The sequence below is a fragment of the Callorhinus ursinus genome, unplaced genomic scaffold (genome assembly GCF_003265705.2).
Source record: "Callorhinus ursinus isolate GAN/ISIS: 27379988/994484 unplaced genomic scaffold, GSC_fseal_2.0 scaffold34, whole genome shotgun sequence".
Taxonomy (NCBI): domain Eukaryota; kingdom Metazoa; phylum Chordata; class Mammalia; order Carnivora; family Otariidae; genus Callorhinus; species Callorhinus ursinus.
In genome coordinates this window covers 2,864,731-2,880,366 of record NW_027397096.1, presented here as the reverse complement: position 1 = coordinate 2,880,366, position 15,636 = coordinate 2,864,731, and the positions used below count along the sequence as shown (strand labels likewise).

Genomic DNA, 15,636 nt, shown 5'->3' with positions numbered 1-15,636 from the left:
TTCACGTCCTTAATTAGCCTCTCCTCATTCCCTATTTTACTTTCCTCAGACCTTTACAGGTTTCTCCAGAAAGCACTCCCTCAATCAATCCTCTGCATAAGCCTGCCGGGCTCCGGCTCTGCTTCTAGGGAACCCGACCTAACAAACTCCTCATTCCTTCCGCCATTCAACCCCCACTTACTGGACAGTATGTAAACAAAACCCAAATACCTTCAGATGAGTATACGTCTAGCAAAGATAGCAGAGCAGAGCCGCATGATGGAGAGTGACTTCAGGCTGCTTGGTCAGAGGAGGCTTCTCCATCTGACGAGCGAGCTGAGGAACAGAGCTGTGTGCGATCCCAGCAGATAAAACCAGGGCTGGTGGAGAGTGGGGGTGCAGTGGGCACAAAAGAGAGCGACTCGGTACATTTGGCTGGAGTGTTATGAGCAGGCTGATGTTGTATGATCTTAGGGTTGTTTGGTTTGGGTTTCAGAAACTTCCTCTTCAAATGTACAGACAGTTCGGAAGTTGTTTTGGCCTCTGTCTGTGGAGAAAACCACATCATAATTCCACTCCGTGAGAGAACAGGAAAAGCTCTGGGAATTCTTGATTTTAACATTGGCAGGAGTAAAATGTTATTGTATCGAGAATTTAAAGATCTACAGAAAATGATGAAGGTGGTCCAAGCTGCCTGCTACGAAATACTGGGCGAATTATCTGGAGAAATAAAGAAAAACTATGTCTTAGGTATTGTGAATGGGGAAACAATCTGAATTCCTGGGTTTAATAAACGTGGGGGGAATCACAGAGTGCAATACATTTCCTAAAAGGAATAGTTACAATATTTCTTTCTACGTGAAAGGAATGCAGCCTTGGGCTGATGAGTATGGTCTATAAATTAGAGCAAAGGGTATGAAAGCTCATTTTCTTGGCTGGAATCATATGGTTTCGAACTGGAAGGACTCATAAAGGCAAAGTAGAACTAGCATTTATTAAATGCCCCATCATGGAGCAAGCACTTTACATATGTAATTTCCATTAGTCCTTACCATAACTCTCAGGTGAATGGTGATAACTCATTTTACAGGCGAGCAAAGTAAAGTTCAGAGAAACAAAACAACTTGCACCAAATCACACAGTTAATAAGTGGGGAAGCCTGGATTCGCACCCCACTTTGGGTGCTCTGCCCACTATCTTACACAGTATTAATTCAATGGAACATTCTCTTTTACAGATAAAGAAGCTAAGGCCCATCAAAGAAACGGTCCAATTGCAAGCTAGAGGCAGACCCAAGACTAGACCCTAGTGCTTGTGATTCCACACCCACCAGGCTACTCTTAGCACAGTACCAGTTTGGGCCTCAGGGAGGAAAGAAGGAAGCGTGGAAACCTCTGGCTACCTAGACTGGAGTAAATAGAGTAATGTTACGTGGTATCAATCTGAGAGGTTTCTTGCCATTAGATAGGGTGGGCTAAGTAGAAAAAAGAAGAAAATGCATGTCTTCTGGTCTTTTGAGCATCCACGCTGTACTTATCCACGAAGTGCTTTTACTTATATCATCTCATTTAATTCCCACAGGCCACCAGGGAAATAGGGATCAACCCCATGCTCACAGAGAGGAAAAGGGGGTTCAGAGAGACAAAACTAATAAGGGGGAGAGTAAGCATTCTGAGTAAGGTCCAACCCCCAAACCTGAGTTTTTTTTTACCTTTCCTCAAAGCCTCTTTCTGTGAGCTTCACCAGGTGTAATTCCATTTCCGTGTTTTGATTTCATGACTAGAGAAACTAAGATTCTTTAGACCCATAGGATATGGTCTTCTTTTTCCTGGAAAAAAAAAGTTTACTGTATTATGCTCAGAGTGCTATGAAAAACTACTGTATGTACTAAACAACAGTGTGGGGTGTCACTCTGTTGTTTCAGAGATTGAAAATGTAGGAGAAGTCCAGCGGGCAGGAGTTCTCTTTTTCCGAATCATGCTGCAAGAGCTGCAAGAAAGCCTCCGGCTGCTTACCTCCCTAGACTTTGTATCACTGTTGCTCTATGATTATAATCTTCCACCAGAGTTCACATCTCCGTCAGATAGCAAGTCCCAGGAGCTGGAAGCCAACACAAAGCTAGTACATGACATCCTGATAGGGGTGATCTTGTTCATTCATCCAGAGTTGGAATTATCAGGTGACTTCAGAAACTGGGAAAAGTGTAAACTGGTAAGTTGTTTTGTTTTGTTTTTAAGTAGTCTTTTTATCGAAGAATAACCCACACAAGTTTAGGTATACCAATCATGATTGCACAAATCCTAAATGTACAAATGCAAGAATTTGTATAATATGAACATTTGTAACCAGCATCTAGATCAAGAAACATCAGCGGCATCCCAAAAGCCTTCCTTTGTACCCTCTCCCCTCACCCGCGTCACACACACACACACACACACACACACACACACACACACTCACCCCAGAGTGACCAGACCAGAATCCTGACTTCTAACACCATAGACTGGTTTTGCCTGTTTTAAAATTTACACACATGGAATCCTGTAAACTGGTGAATTGGGGGTACTCTCCTTCTACTTGCTGGTGCTCCCATAACTTTTGTTCTTTTGTTCACAGTATGTTAAGAGTTACTTAGTCGAGAATATTTGTGAATTTGATCCGACCGCTAAGAATGTGAAAGTTAATTTACAGCTCATTGGTGAACATATCAGAGGTAAATTTACACTTAATTGTGGTCTAAATCTAACAGCAATAAAACATAGTTTCAATTCAGATATTCAGATATTTTTATTACAATAAAGTGAGTGGTTTATAAACTCAATTTTTAGGAAAAACAGTTCTGATTGTAGTCCTCTTAAAGGGAGGGACACTTTGTCTATAATTGACTGTATTCCCCAAAGTGGCTGTTCATGCCACACATTTGAGAATTCTGAATCACATTCATCTCCCACTTATTGACTACATGTGCATTATTTATTTAAAAAAAAGTGAACAGGGGCTGCAGTGAGGATAGGAAACAAGTACGTTAAAGAAAAAAGACTATTACTATCTTTGGGTTTCAATGAAGAACCAAATTAAAAAACAGATCATGAGTCTTTGTAGACTACTAACAGACTTTTTGGAGAAGGAGAATCAGCAGGAATCAAGAGTAGGGAGGCTCCCAGGCTGGAGAAGGTGATGAGCTCTTTGGCCACAGAGAACCGGCCACATATAAGAGTAAAATCCAGGGGCGTCTGGCCACATATAAGAGTAAAATCCAGGGGCACCTGGGTGGCTCAGTCAGTTAAGCGTCTGCCTTCGGCTCAGGTCATGATCCCAGGGTCCTGGGATCGAGCTCCACACCGGGCTCCCTGCTCAGCGAGGAGTCTGCTTCTCCCTCTCCCTCAGTGCTCTTGCTCTCTCTCAAGTAAATAAATAAAATATTTTTTTAAAAAAAGAGTAAATGTCCAGAGTGAAATAGGTGAAGGGATTAAGAGAACACTTATGATGAGCACTGAGTAATATATAGAATTGTGGAATCATTATACTGTGCACCTGAAACTAACATAATGCTGTATGTTAACCATACTGGAATTAAAATTTGTTAAAAGAGGGCGCCTGGGTGGCTCAGTTGGTTAAGCGTCTGCCTTCGGCTCAGGTCATGATCCTGGAGTCCCGGGATCGAGTCCCGCATCGGGCTCCCTGCCTGGCAGGGGGTCTGCTTCTCCCTCTGACCCTCTTCCCTCTCGTGCTCTCTCTACCATTCTCTCTCTCTCTCTCAAATAAATAAAAATCTTTATAAAAAATTGTTAAAAGAGTAAATATACCTATGCAAGCGTACATTCCTCCACGGGTGTGTGTTATCTCACCAAAGACCTCAGGCCGTTTGTGTGAATGGACCAATAAGGAATAAATTTAAAATTTGTTTCCTTTTTTGTTTCTTAGGAAGAACTAATCATCAGCTGGGAAAATGGCTCTGTAGAAATTGTTCACTAAACTTGTCCCTGTTCTCTCCTTCTCCCTTTCCTGCTGTCTGTGGAGACTCTGGACCAAGTCAGAAGGGTTTCTAGACTTCTGGGATACATATGTGAGGCCAAGAGGCTCAGGACCAGAGAGACTCGGAGGAGAAGAGGAAGGGAAAGGCAACCCAGAGGAAGACACCACACTCCTCGGGGTGGCTGTGGCAGGGGAAGGAGGTAGCAGTGAGCCAGGGCAGATGGATAAGGGAGAGAGATCTTATGGCCTAGGAAGGCAAGATATTCTCAGAAGTTTGGGAGTGCTGGGGAAGAGGAGAGAAGATGACGTCCGAAGAAAAGTTAACTTGAGTTCTTGAGGACCATGAGTGAAGTGAATAAAGGTTAGGATTTCTATTTGGAAGGGCTTCTACTGTAGCCTCAGGACTCTGGGCTGATTCGCGGGAGCCTCTGAATTCACAGATGTCACACGGATCACTTCTTTTAAGGTAGTCACAACAAAAACTAACACTTGTTTGCTGGATGTGTGTCTCTACTTCTTCCATAGCCGTTTGCTCACTCTTCACTGAAGACTTAACATCCAGAAGAAATATTCTCTATGTCAGTGCCTTTGAAGTAGATTCAGTGCCCGCCATGAGCCCCAGCACAGCCTCCCCCGCCACGTGGGACCCGGTCGTCTAACTGAGGTTTTTCCCTGAGCCCCTGCTCCACTTTGGTCGCCCCCAACCTGCCAGCCCCTTGGCCAAGAGCCAGACCCTGCTGCCGGGGTCACTCATGTCTTCTCAGACTGATATTTCCCCTACTTGGGCAAGGGCGCAGGCACTCACCACTGAACAATCTAGTCCTCCTGTCAGATGGGAGCTGGCGATGAGGAGCAAGCCCTTCCACTCTCCATCTTGCAGGTGTGCTCAGGATTTGGCTCCCGCCCTTTAATCAGCTCATCCCCAGACAAAGACATATACTGTGACGTCCCAAGGCAGGTTCCACCTCCGACTTGCCTGTGTCAGAACTACCTCCCATTACTCATTTTAGCTCCTTTGTTTGAGAAAACATGCAAATTTCTGCCTCCTTTGCCTGACCCCACTTTAAATTGTGCTGGCCAATTCCTAAGCGGCCTTGATCGGCAACGCTCCCACCACTTTCTCTTTTCCAACAGTGTCCTCAGGTGGCAGGAAATCCAACTGCAGTTAATGGAGTTGGATTCAGCCACAACTCAATAGCCTATCACCACTGCCAAAGCTCGAGCATTATCATAGTCTCTGCGGCAATCAAGAAAGTTCATGGGCCACCCAGATACCAACCCTCTCTCTTTCAGATGCAATTGTATCAGGAAATTCTAAGCTCTCCATTTGGGGAAGGGAAGGGGACCTCATTGGGACCCCTTTCTGTTTGTGCTGGAAAAAGAGGAGCCTTCTGGAAGGGCAATTTGTTGCTCAAAATGTATCTGAGCCTTCTAGCAGTGTTAACTAAGACCCCACTCAATAGCCCTACCCAGCATGAAATACCACCACCACTATCTGTCTCTTCTGCACATCTTGGGGAGGGACTGTTAACATAGCTCCTAACCCACCAAGCCCTCCAAACTAACAATTTTGCCAAGAAGATAAAATCGGGGCTGGTGATGTGCCTGTACTTTCTTAGGACTTCTGTTGCCAACTTTCACCCTACTACATCCTAGTTCTAGAAAAGAATATATATTTTTTAATGTTTATAAAACTTTACACCTTTACTTGTTATTATTTTTTATTTTTTGGGCCTAGATTTATTGAGATATAATGACATATAACCATGGTATTAGTTTAAGGTGTACAATATAATGATTTGGTATATGTATATACTGAGAAATGGTCATCACAATAGATTTAGTTAACATCCATCCCCTCACATAGTCACAAGTTCCATTCACTTGTGATGAGAACTTTTAAGATCTACTCTCTTAGCAACTTTCAAATAAACAGTGTAGTATTGTTAACTACAATCACAGGCTGTACATTACATTTCCAGAATTTATTTATCTTATAACTGGAAGTCTGTACCTTTTGACCACCTTCACACATTTCCCCCAACCCCTAACTCCTGTTTCTGGTAACCACCAATCTGCTCTTTCTATGAGTTCAGTTCTTTCAGATTCCACATACAAGTGAGATCATATAGCACTTGGCTTTCTCTCTCTGACTTATTTCACTTAGCATAATGATTTCAAGGTCCATCCATGTTGTTGCAAATGACAGGATTTCCTTCTTTTTATGGCTGAATAATATTCCACTGTATAAACGTACACCATGTTTTCTTCATCCATCCATCAATGGACACTTTGGTTGTTTACATGTATTGGCTATTGTAAGTAATGCTGCAATAACATGGGGGTGCAGATTCCCTTTGAGGAAGTGATTTCATTTCCTTTGAATATATACCTAAAGTGGATTTGCTGGATCCTATGGTGGTTCTATTTTTAATATTTTGAGGACCCTACATTGTTTTTTATAATGGCTCTACCAATTTACATTCCCACCAACAGTGTACAAAGGTTCTATTTTCTCCATATCTTCATCAACACTTGTTTTTTGTCTTTTAGATCATAGCCATTCTAACAGGTGTGACATGATATATCATTATGGTTTTGATTTGCATTTCTAGAAAGGGGTGTTTTATATTCTGGTGGAATTCCAGGCAGCAGAATCCCACCTTTAGATTGAGGCAGTCATCTATGGAGGAGCATTGGGCAGCTTTGTTCAGCAGGCTTGCCTTCCCAAGGCTGTGCCATTGCACATGAATGTTGCTGACATACTTTCCTGTGGGGATCCCAGTGACGCCAGTGACCGAGACAACTGTGCACGTAGTAGAGCATCAAAAGCAGTCCCAGGAGTTGGCCTCTTCTACCCGAAGACCTGCGACCTGACCACCTTCTCAAGGATCTAGTCTCCCCCCTCCACTTTGGACCTCTGCTGCCAACCTTGCCTGCTCTTTCTGTAGAGTGTCCCATACCTGTCCCATGTTCCCCTCCCAGGGGGTTTGGACAGATGTTGTCTACTAGGAAATGTTCTCAGACCTAGAAGTGAGAAGAATGCTGTCTCTCATTTCAAGTGTGACCAGAATCACTTTGCTCTCTAGAGCCTGTATTTCTGGCCATACTTCTTCCCCATGCCTAAATCCAAGGGTCTCTTAAGTCCACAGGCACTGGTCTCTGCAGGAGTCCCCAGATCCTTCACTTTCCCTACAAGAGCCCTAGAGATCCTCCTAAGCCAAAGCAGCCAGAACCTCAGTGCCATTACCATAAAGAAATTTACCAGCTTCCTCAAACAAAACAAAACACCACCATGATCCTCCAAAGAGGGCAATGGAGGGAGATACCCCACCATCTGAGGGAAGGACTGCCAGACTCGCAGCCCTGATTAACTCTGTCTTCAAGATTCACCTTCCCCAGGTGATCTTTTCCTAAGTGCTATCACCATCACCATGGTGGCTCTAGCAAGTGCTATTCTCTGTCTCCCTCTATTACAAGAGTGGGACAAGACTCTCCTTCATTCCCCACGGCACAGCTGAAGATGAGACAGGAACGTTCCTCAAGATTCTCCCACTTTCCCAAAATAATATGAATACAGTGCTGAATTGAATCTGCAACTGTGAGGATGTGCCTGGTTCTTTTATTTTTTTTAAAGATTTAATTTATTTGTCAGAGAGGGAGAGAGGACAAGCAGGGGGAGCGGCAGGCAGAGGGAGAGGGAGAAGCAGGCTCCCCACTGAGCAGGGAGCCCGATGTGGGGCTCAATCCCAGGACCCTGAGATCATGGCCTGAGCTGAAGGCAGCCACTTAATTGAGCCGCTCAGGCACCCCATGCCTGGTTCTTTTAAATGAGTCAAAGTGAAATGGTTAACAAGATACCAAGAGCATTGTTTCGTCCTATTAATTTGGACCCTCTATAGACTATCATTGGTTTGGATTTGCAGTTCTCCACTACCTTCTTAGACCTAGTTTCTTGGATGGTGATTCCTTCTGGGCTTTGTTGTTTTCCTACCTGTAGGAAGAAACCTGCCATCACAGTAGACCTGGGTTTAACAGGGAGCCTGGAGTGTGCCATTTATGAAGTGCTCACAGATGTCAAGTTCTAGAGGAGGAAACACCCTTCAGTTTCAGAATAGATTCCTTTTGTCCTGGAAAAAACCTCTTAAAGGGCCCCGTTAGTGAAGATATTGGACAAGTACTCATTCACACACTGTTTGGGAAACCATTGTAGGCTTCAGTAAAGACTTGGGGCCTGGATGCTTGATTCATTTCCCATGCGTGCAGACCGCTTCCATCTCCAGTCCAAGTCCCCCAGGGAGAAAGAAGAAAGAAAAAAAAAAATCAAATAATCAATTCTCCTTTTGCTCCTTACCATTCCTTTTGATTTTAAATTTTGAAGTTTTCCAAAAGTAGTTACTGAATTTAGAGAAACAACATGGTTTTATTTGTCTAGGTACCATCACTGATGCTTTAATATCTGATAAAGTCTGCTAAAAATCAGTTTAATGAGAATATTTTTTCTATTTAAGGCAAACATAATTTTCAAGATTTCCTTAACACATTTTTTTTCATTTTAGTGGATGTTAAATAATCTTTTATCATGAAGGATTAAAAAATTATATTTTTATTAAAGTATTTTAAAAGGTCGAAAAGAACTAAAAGCCTATTAACAAAAGAGTCACTAACCCATCCCTCTTCTCTCTTTTCACTGTCCCCAGTCCCCCTTACCAGAAGCAATTCTTTTTAACTCTTTTGACTGTTTCTTCTGACATTGGCATGTGTCTGTATTTCTAATATCATACAATATTGCTATCTTTTCATTCATCAGTTTTCAACCTTATCAATTATTTCCTATTACAGATGAAAGTTTAGTTCTATTATACCATCATTCTCTTATCCTAACCTCCCAATGTAACTATATTACCATTTGGGGTTAAATCAAAATGCAGTGTTTACATGATTTTGCCTATGCAAATATTACCTATAGCTGAACACTGCAACATATTTGGATTGCTCCTTTTTCACTTTGTTTTTCCTGAAGTAAATAATTAGCTTTATTTTTTAATTGCTGAATGTTCTTGGTATTCATAATTCCCACCCTATCCATTTGTCTTTCCATATAATTTCCCAAGACACATTTGGGGGAAAGTTTTATCAGATAACTTTTTTAGTTCCATTTTTTTTTTCTTCCAAGACATCTGTTCTAGAGATCTTGATTCTCTTCCTACCTAGGGTCTTCCCCCACCCCAGATCTGCTACTCAGTTGCTTTCCTGAAATTCATTCTGTTGCTATCATAGGAATTTACTTTGCCTTGTTCTGAGGTAGCAGATCTCCAGTAGTTTTCTGAGAAAGAGTGGATGAATGGTAAATTTTTGAGACCTTTCATGTCTGAAAATGTTTTTATTCAGCCCTCATATTTGATTTGGTTTGCCAGGGAACATAATCTTGAAGACAATGCCTCATTGTCTTTTTCGAGAAATTGAGATTATAATTCACATACCACAAATTTCACCAATTTATAGTGTACCATTCAGTAGTTATTAGTATATTCACAAGGCTTTGCAACTATCACCGCTATCTAATTTTAGAATATTTTCATTTCTCCATGGGGCGCCTAAGTGGCTCAGTCGTTTAACATCTGCCTTCGGCTCAGGTGATGGTCCCAGGGTCCTGGGATCGAGCCCTGCATCGGGCTCCCTGCTCGGCAGGAAGCCTGCTTCTCCCTCTCCCACTCCCCCTGCTTATGTTCCCTCTCTCGCTCTCTGTCAAATAAATAAATAAATAAATAAAAATCTTTAAAAATATATATTTTCATTGCTCCAAAAAAAGAAACCCAGCAGCACCCATTAGCAGTTACTGTCTCTAGCCCCTCTCTATCGCAGCCCCTGGCAACCACTAATCTACTTTTTGTCTCTAAGATTTGCCTTTTCTAGCTAGACATTGCATATAAATGGAGTCATAAAATAGGTTGCCTTTTGTATCCGGATTATTTCACTTAGCAAAATGTTTGAAGGTTCATCTTTGTTCTATGTATCAGTACTTCATTCCTTTTTTCCGGTTGAATAATATTCTATTATATGGAGATACCAAATTTTACTTATCCATTTATCAGTTAATGGACATGTGGGTGGTTCCTACTTTTTGGCTATTGTATATATAATGCTGCTATGAACATTTGTTTACAAGTTTTTGTGGGAGCATATGCTTTTAGTTCTCTTGGGTATATAATGAGTGGAATTGCTGAGTCATATGGAAACTCTCTGTTTAACTTCTTGTGGCAATAGCTCCATTGTCTGGAGCTACTTGGAAATTTGGAAACTTCCAAGGTTGCTGTTGAGACGTCTAAAGCCTTTCTGAAACCTGATTCTGTGCATGTGACTTCTTCGTTTTTGTTTTGTTTTGTTTCTTTCCAGAAGCTGGAGAATCACCACCTTCCACTCCAAGACTGAAATTTCATAATGCTAGGCCTTGATATGGGGCTGTTTTCACCCATTGATCTGAGCATTCACTGGGCCTTTTCTCTTGTGACACTCAGGTCCTTAAGTTCTGTGTGGTTTCTCCCATGGCATCACCGTTGCGACTGCAGGCTGTGTCCTCTGCACTGCACAAAGGTGCCCTGTTGAGGAGGGGGGTGGGGGCTGAAATCTAACCAGCATTCCATTCACTCAACTGTGCGCCTTAGCTTAAGGCTATGTCTTCTTAGAGGAGGGGCATCCTTTCCTTTCCACATCTTTTTCTGTTTACCAAGCTCCACTCAGAATGCATTCATCCACCGAGGTGTCTTTTTCTCATTTACATAAAGGTGACCTAGAAGTTGGTGGTGACCCTGCCCTCCCTTTCCTGTGTTCCTTCTTTGGAACTCCTATTATTCAGATATTGGATCTCCTAGATGAAGTCTCTCAAATCCCTATATTTTCTCTCCTATTTTCCATCTTTTTGTCTCTTTGTTTCACTTTCTGAGACATTCTGTCAACCTTATCTTCTAATCCTATTGAATTCTTATTTCTGCGTGCTTTAATGTCTAAGAGCCTGGTTCTCTAAATACTTGCTTTGTGCAACATCTTGTTCCCATTTCATGAATGCAACGCCTTCTCTCTCTGAGGGTATTAACGATAATTCTTTTTGGAAGCTTTCTTTTCCCTGTTGTTTCTCCTTTCTTTCTGTTTTAGTGTTTTGGTCTCTGAATCTCATCTCTACATCACACCACCGGACAACTTCCTCTCTCCAACACTAGAAGTTTGTTTCTCAGAGAGGGTAACACAGAAAGTCTCTGGGCTGGGGGACATCAGACACAGTCGAGACAGTACTAGAGTGAAAATGGGGAGAGCATGAGTGCGTTTACTGAATATAGAGACTTCTGTAAGCTTTCCCCCACAAGGCTCCAGACAAAAAGGAGAAAACAGAAGGAGCAAACAACTGATGCCTGTACATTTGGGGTATAAGAAAAATATCATAGGACTTCTATTTGTAATTATTTTATCCCACCATTGCCTAATTTCTATTTTTTGTTTTTAAATATTTTAAAATGAATAACTTATAAATAAACATATATCAGGGCTCGTGCTCAAACACTTATTACTAATGGAGGCACATAATCAAAAGAGTTCAGAGGCCACGGCATTAAATTATGAATTTTTGTAAAGTAAATTGCATTGATTTCAATTCTCCACATTTGATTTACAGCTGTATCATGAAAACAAGCCAATACAGTGGGATATATAGTACAGAAATTTTGCTTAAAACAAAAATGAAACTAATATACCTGCAAGAACTCAATGTTCCACCTGGAACAAAATTCTACCCAACTTTGGATAATTCAAGAAAACATGTGTTTTTACCTCCCCACTCACCACCGAGTCCTTCCTGATAAGCTGGAAGCAGCACTCTACAGTACATTTTAGACCACATTAAATTAACAATGACATATTAAGTGCCCGACTTCCATGGCAAATATGAGTTTTCTGACCTATATAAAAACTGAAATATGCATACGTGCTCTTTGCAGTATACAATGTGGCATGGACATTCAGCTCATTGCATGTGGCAGTAACGTTAAGAGGTAGCATAGGGTATATAAAGCAATAGAAATAAAGGAACTAAAACTAAGAACTAACGATAAGGAGAGGAACATTCAAGAAATACTGCTGATCTTGGGTTATTAGTTGAAAGGCGTAGTTAACACTTTAACTTTGGAACTTGATGCTTAAGTACGTCATGATTTTTTGCTTTACCCATCTTTCTAATTGTAATTCCCCAAAGGATTTAACTAATCTAGTGTTAAAGCAGTGATCCATAATGGGAGTTTGAATTAGAAATATCCTAGAACATCCCAATGTCTTCAGCAAAATCAATTCCTTATGTAAGTTTGATTAAACTAGAACCTACAAAAATACCATAAAATGTTTCTGAGTTAATAGGTTCATAAACGGATTCGAAGGTTGACCCAGCAATTCTTTTAGCTCAGATGTCTTCAAATAATTTAGTATAACCTTCACCAAGGCAAAGCAAAAAATATATAATTTCTTATGGTTAGAAAAGAAACAAAAGTCGTATATCTGCTTGAAAGGATTACCACCCCTGTGCAATCTGACTCTGCCGTCTGCCAAGCTGCAAAATCTGGCATCTCTCCACCACAAGAGGGCAGTAGCGCTCAACCGTCGTTAATGGAAACCCAACAGAGCCAAGGAGGCTTCATTAGAGAAATCGTTAACAGCCAGTTGTTAACACATCAATCTCTCATTGGAAAACGCAGGCAAACAGGAACCACAGCCCAGATAGGTCCAGAGCTTCTGTCCCCGGTAACAAAAAGACAGGAAATAAGCAAAAGGGGCTTGTGAAAGAGAGCGCCCTCCCTCCCCATCCTCGCGTCCTTCAATCACCGTGGAGATGGCCGACTACCTTAATAATGGCTGCAGATAGGGGTCTGTTTCATTTGGATGTTCAGATAAGCACACTGTGGCAGGCATCAATGGAACACAGCTCTTAATGCAGATTTGGGAAGGGCAGGATAAAAACCGTTCCGTGCAGGCAGAGCTGATATCTGAGAAAATGAATTAGGATTGGTTTTAGGAATGAAACCTGGCATAACCTTTAGATTCATGACATTGGAACATTAAGATAATCAAAGTAATCTTCGCAACCTATAGCATTACCTTGTAAAGGTTCCAGGAAGCTAATTAATACAAAAAGGGGTCAATTATAACAACTGCACCTCAATATTTTAAGTATGTGCGTTCATTGGTCTAGTATTGCCCATAACTTGAGATGAATCAGGTATTTTTAATGTGCCCTCATGACCAGCATCTGTTTTTGTTTTTATTCATAATTGTCATTTATGTTACTGAGCTATTACTTGAAGACTTTTAATATTTGAAAAACCTAACTTAATTATTCCATAATTTAATGTTGTTTCAACATTTATTGAACAAGGACAATTTAGAGAAAAGACAGTGCTTCTGTGTGTATTAAAAGAGAATTTTAGAAAATTGTACCCCCATGTTTTAAAGTCACTCTCAAATAAAAGTAGAGACTTTTGAATATTTCCCACTTTTTATGTGCCTTTCATATCTCATTTTGTACCTTTTGTCATAGTCAAAACTTCAAAACCATAGAAAGGCTAAATCTAATTCAGGGAATCTTGTTCCTTCATAGAAAGAAGGGATAGAATACAGGGAAATAAAATACGTTCTGTCATCCTGATACCCATGAGGGACATAATTGTCATTGTTGTTAATGAGCCATTGGACAGAAGATGATATTTAAAAACTCTTATTCAAGTATAAGTATCATTTAATGGTTTATTCAACTCAAATTAGCAAACATTATTGAGTTAGGCACTGTGGTAGACAATAGGATTAACAAAAATGAATAAAACATCGAGCTGAGGGTGAGAGTCACCTAAAAGAAGGAAGGTAATTAATATTTTTTAGCAACTACTCTGTAACAGTTTGTTGCATATCTTTTCTCATTAATCCTCATAACAATTCTGAGGTATCATCCCTGTTTATGGAAGACGAAACAGGCTAACAGCAATTAAGGGGACTGTTCAAAGTCACAGAACTAGTTGGTGTAGAGCCAAGATTGGAACCCAGATCTGTTCAACTTTCAAAGCATGTTCTCTTTTCATTGGACCATTCTATCTGAATATTAGCGATTGACTCCTGGGGAACAGTAATTTTTATAAATGGCAGTTTAATCATTTACAATTTAACAAATGAAACATCATGGTGTGCACTCATTACATATTTTAAAATAAAATTTAATTAGGAAATATTTTAAACATAGAAGTTAGAGGGGCGCCTGGCTGGCTCAGTCCAAAGAGCGAGCGACCGGACCTCAGGGCTTGAGTCTGAGCCCCACGTTGTGTGTAAAGTTTACTTAAAAAAAAAAAAAAAGTTAGAGACTAACACCTGTGTAGTCGTTACAGAACCATATGCTATATTTAATCTTAACGTTATGTATGAGTCAGACACTTTTAAAGAAATAAAACATTATAGAAACAGTTGAGACTTTCTACCTCTTCTTGATTCCATTCTCCTTTCTTCCTCTCTAGAGATAACGCTATTATGAATTTGATGTTTATCAGTTTTATGCATGATTTCTTACTCTGACTACATGCTTATGAATCCATAAACAATATAATATTATTTTGCAGGGTTTTAAATTGTTTTAGTTGTATCCAAACGAACATTTTTTAAAAAGATTTTATTTATTTGAGAGAGAGAGAGAATGAGCCGGGAGGAGGGGCAGAGGGAGAGGGAGAAGCAGAATCCCTGCTGAGCAGGGAGCCCAACTCCAGGCCTGATCCCAGGCCCAAGGCAGCCACTTAACCGACTGAGCCGAGGCAGGTGCCCCAAGAACACATTATTTTACAACTTACTTTTTGTGATAATATGTTTTTGAGATTTATCCACAATGGCCTATGCAGCTCTAGTTCTCTAACCATAAAATGCTACATAGTATTATATGAAGGTACCAAAATTTATTTATCTCTTTACTTATAATTACATAAATAAAATTCTGCTATGGTTTTGACTCAAAGCATATCTGACCAATTTTCCTCATAATACTGGAACTTGTATTTTAATAATAAAAGTATAAAACTATCCACACTTTTATTTTTCTCGGTACAGATCATTCTCGAATCGAAGTATGGGAATTTGGTAATACTGTCATCGAATACCTCTACCAGTGGGCACACATCTGTTTAGCTCTCATGGAGCTAAACAAAAAGCCAAGTAGTGCTCTCGCACCCCCGCTGCCCTCCAAGACCAACTCCTGTGTGTATGCAAAAATGCCAAAGGGAACCGTGCCAGGAAAATGTTAATGAATTAGTACTGTATTTAGGATATTTTTGTCATGTTCAGTTTTGTTAACTATAAAATATTTTCAAATGGAAAGAAGTGCCACATAGACATATTTGGCTCCTAGACATTTACCTCAGCACTTTCTAAAACGAAAAACGCTACCTAAGGAGAAATTTGATCTAAAAAATATCCAATGAAGGTAGCCATAACCAAATGTATGTTACAGAATATACTTAAAAGTTTCCTTTTAGTTTTAACTTTGTATCTGCCATGGGACTATTGTGGTTAATCGGGTACAGTTATTTTAATTCTTTTAAGGTACAAAGTAAAGACTGAGAATTTAAGGGGGAAATGGCAGCTTTTACATTAAAAGGGTACCAAGTAATAAAGATT

General features: G+C 40.5%; 1 protein-coding gene across 4 annotated transcripts in view; it reads left to right on the top strand.

Moving 5' to 3' along the window:
- The window catches only part of EFCAB5 (EF-hand calcium binding domain 5), a 162,862-nt gene extending 147,226 nt beyond the window's left edge, over nucleotides 1–15,636 (top strand). For all 4 annotated transcript variants that reach the window (XM_073879335.1, XM_073879334.1, XM_073879336.1 and 1 more), the window contains 4 exons: nucleotides 476–729; nucleotides 1,904–2,190; nucleotides 2,596–2,692; nucleotides 15,070–15,636. In XM_073879335.1, the coding sequence (XP_073735436.1) occupies nucleotides 476–729; nucleotides 1,904–2,190; nucleotides 2,596–2,692; nucleotides 15,070–15,263 (832 nt within the window). In that variant the 3' untranslated portion in view covers nucleotides 15,264–15,636. The remainder of the gene's footprint in view (nucleotides 1–475; nucleotides 730–1,903; nucleotides 2,191–2,595; nucleotides 2,693–15,069) is intronic.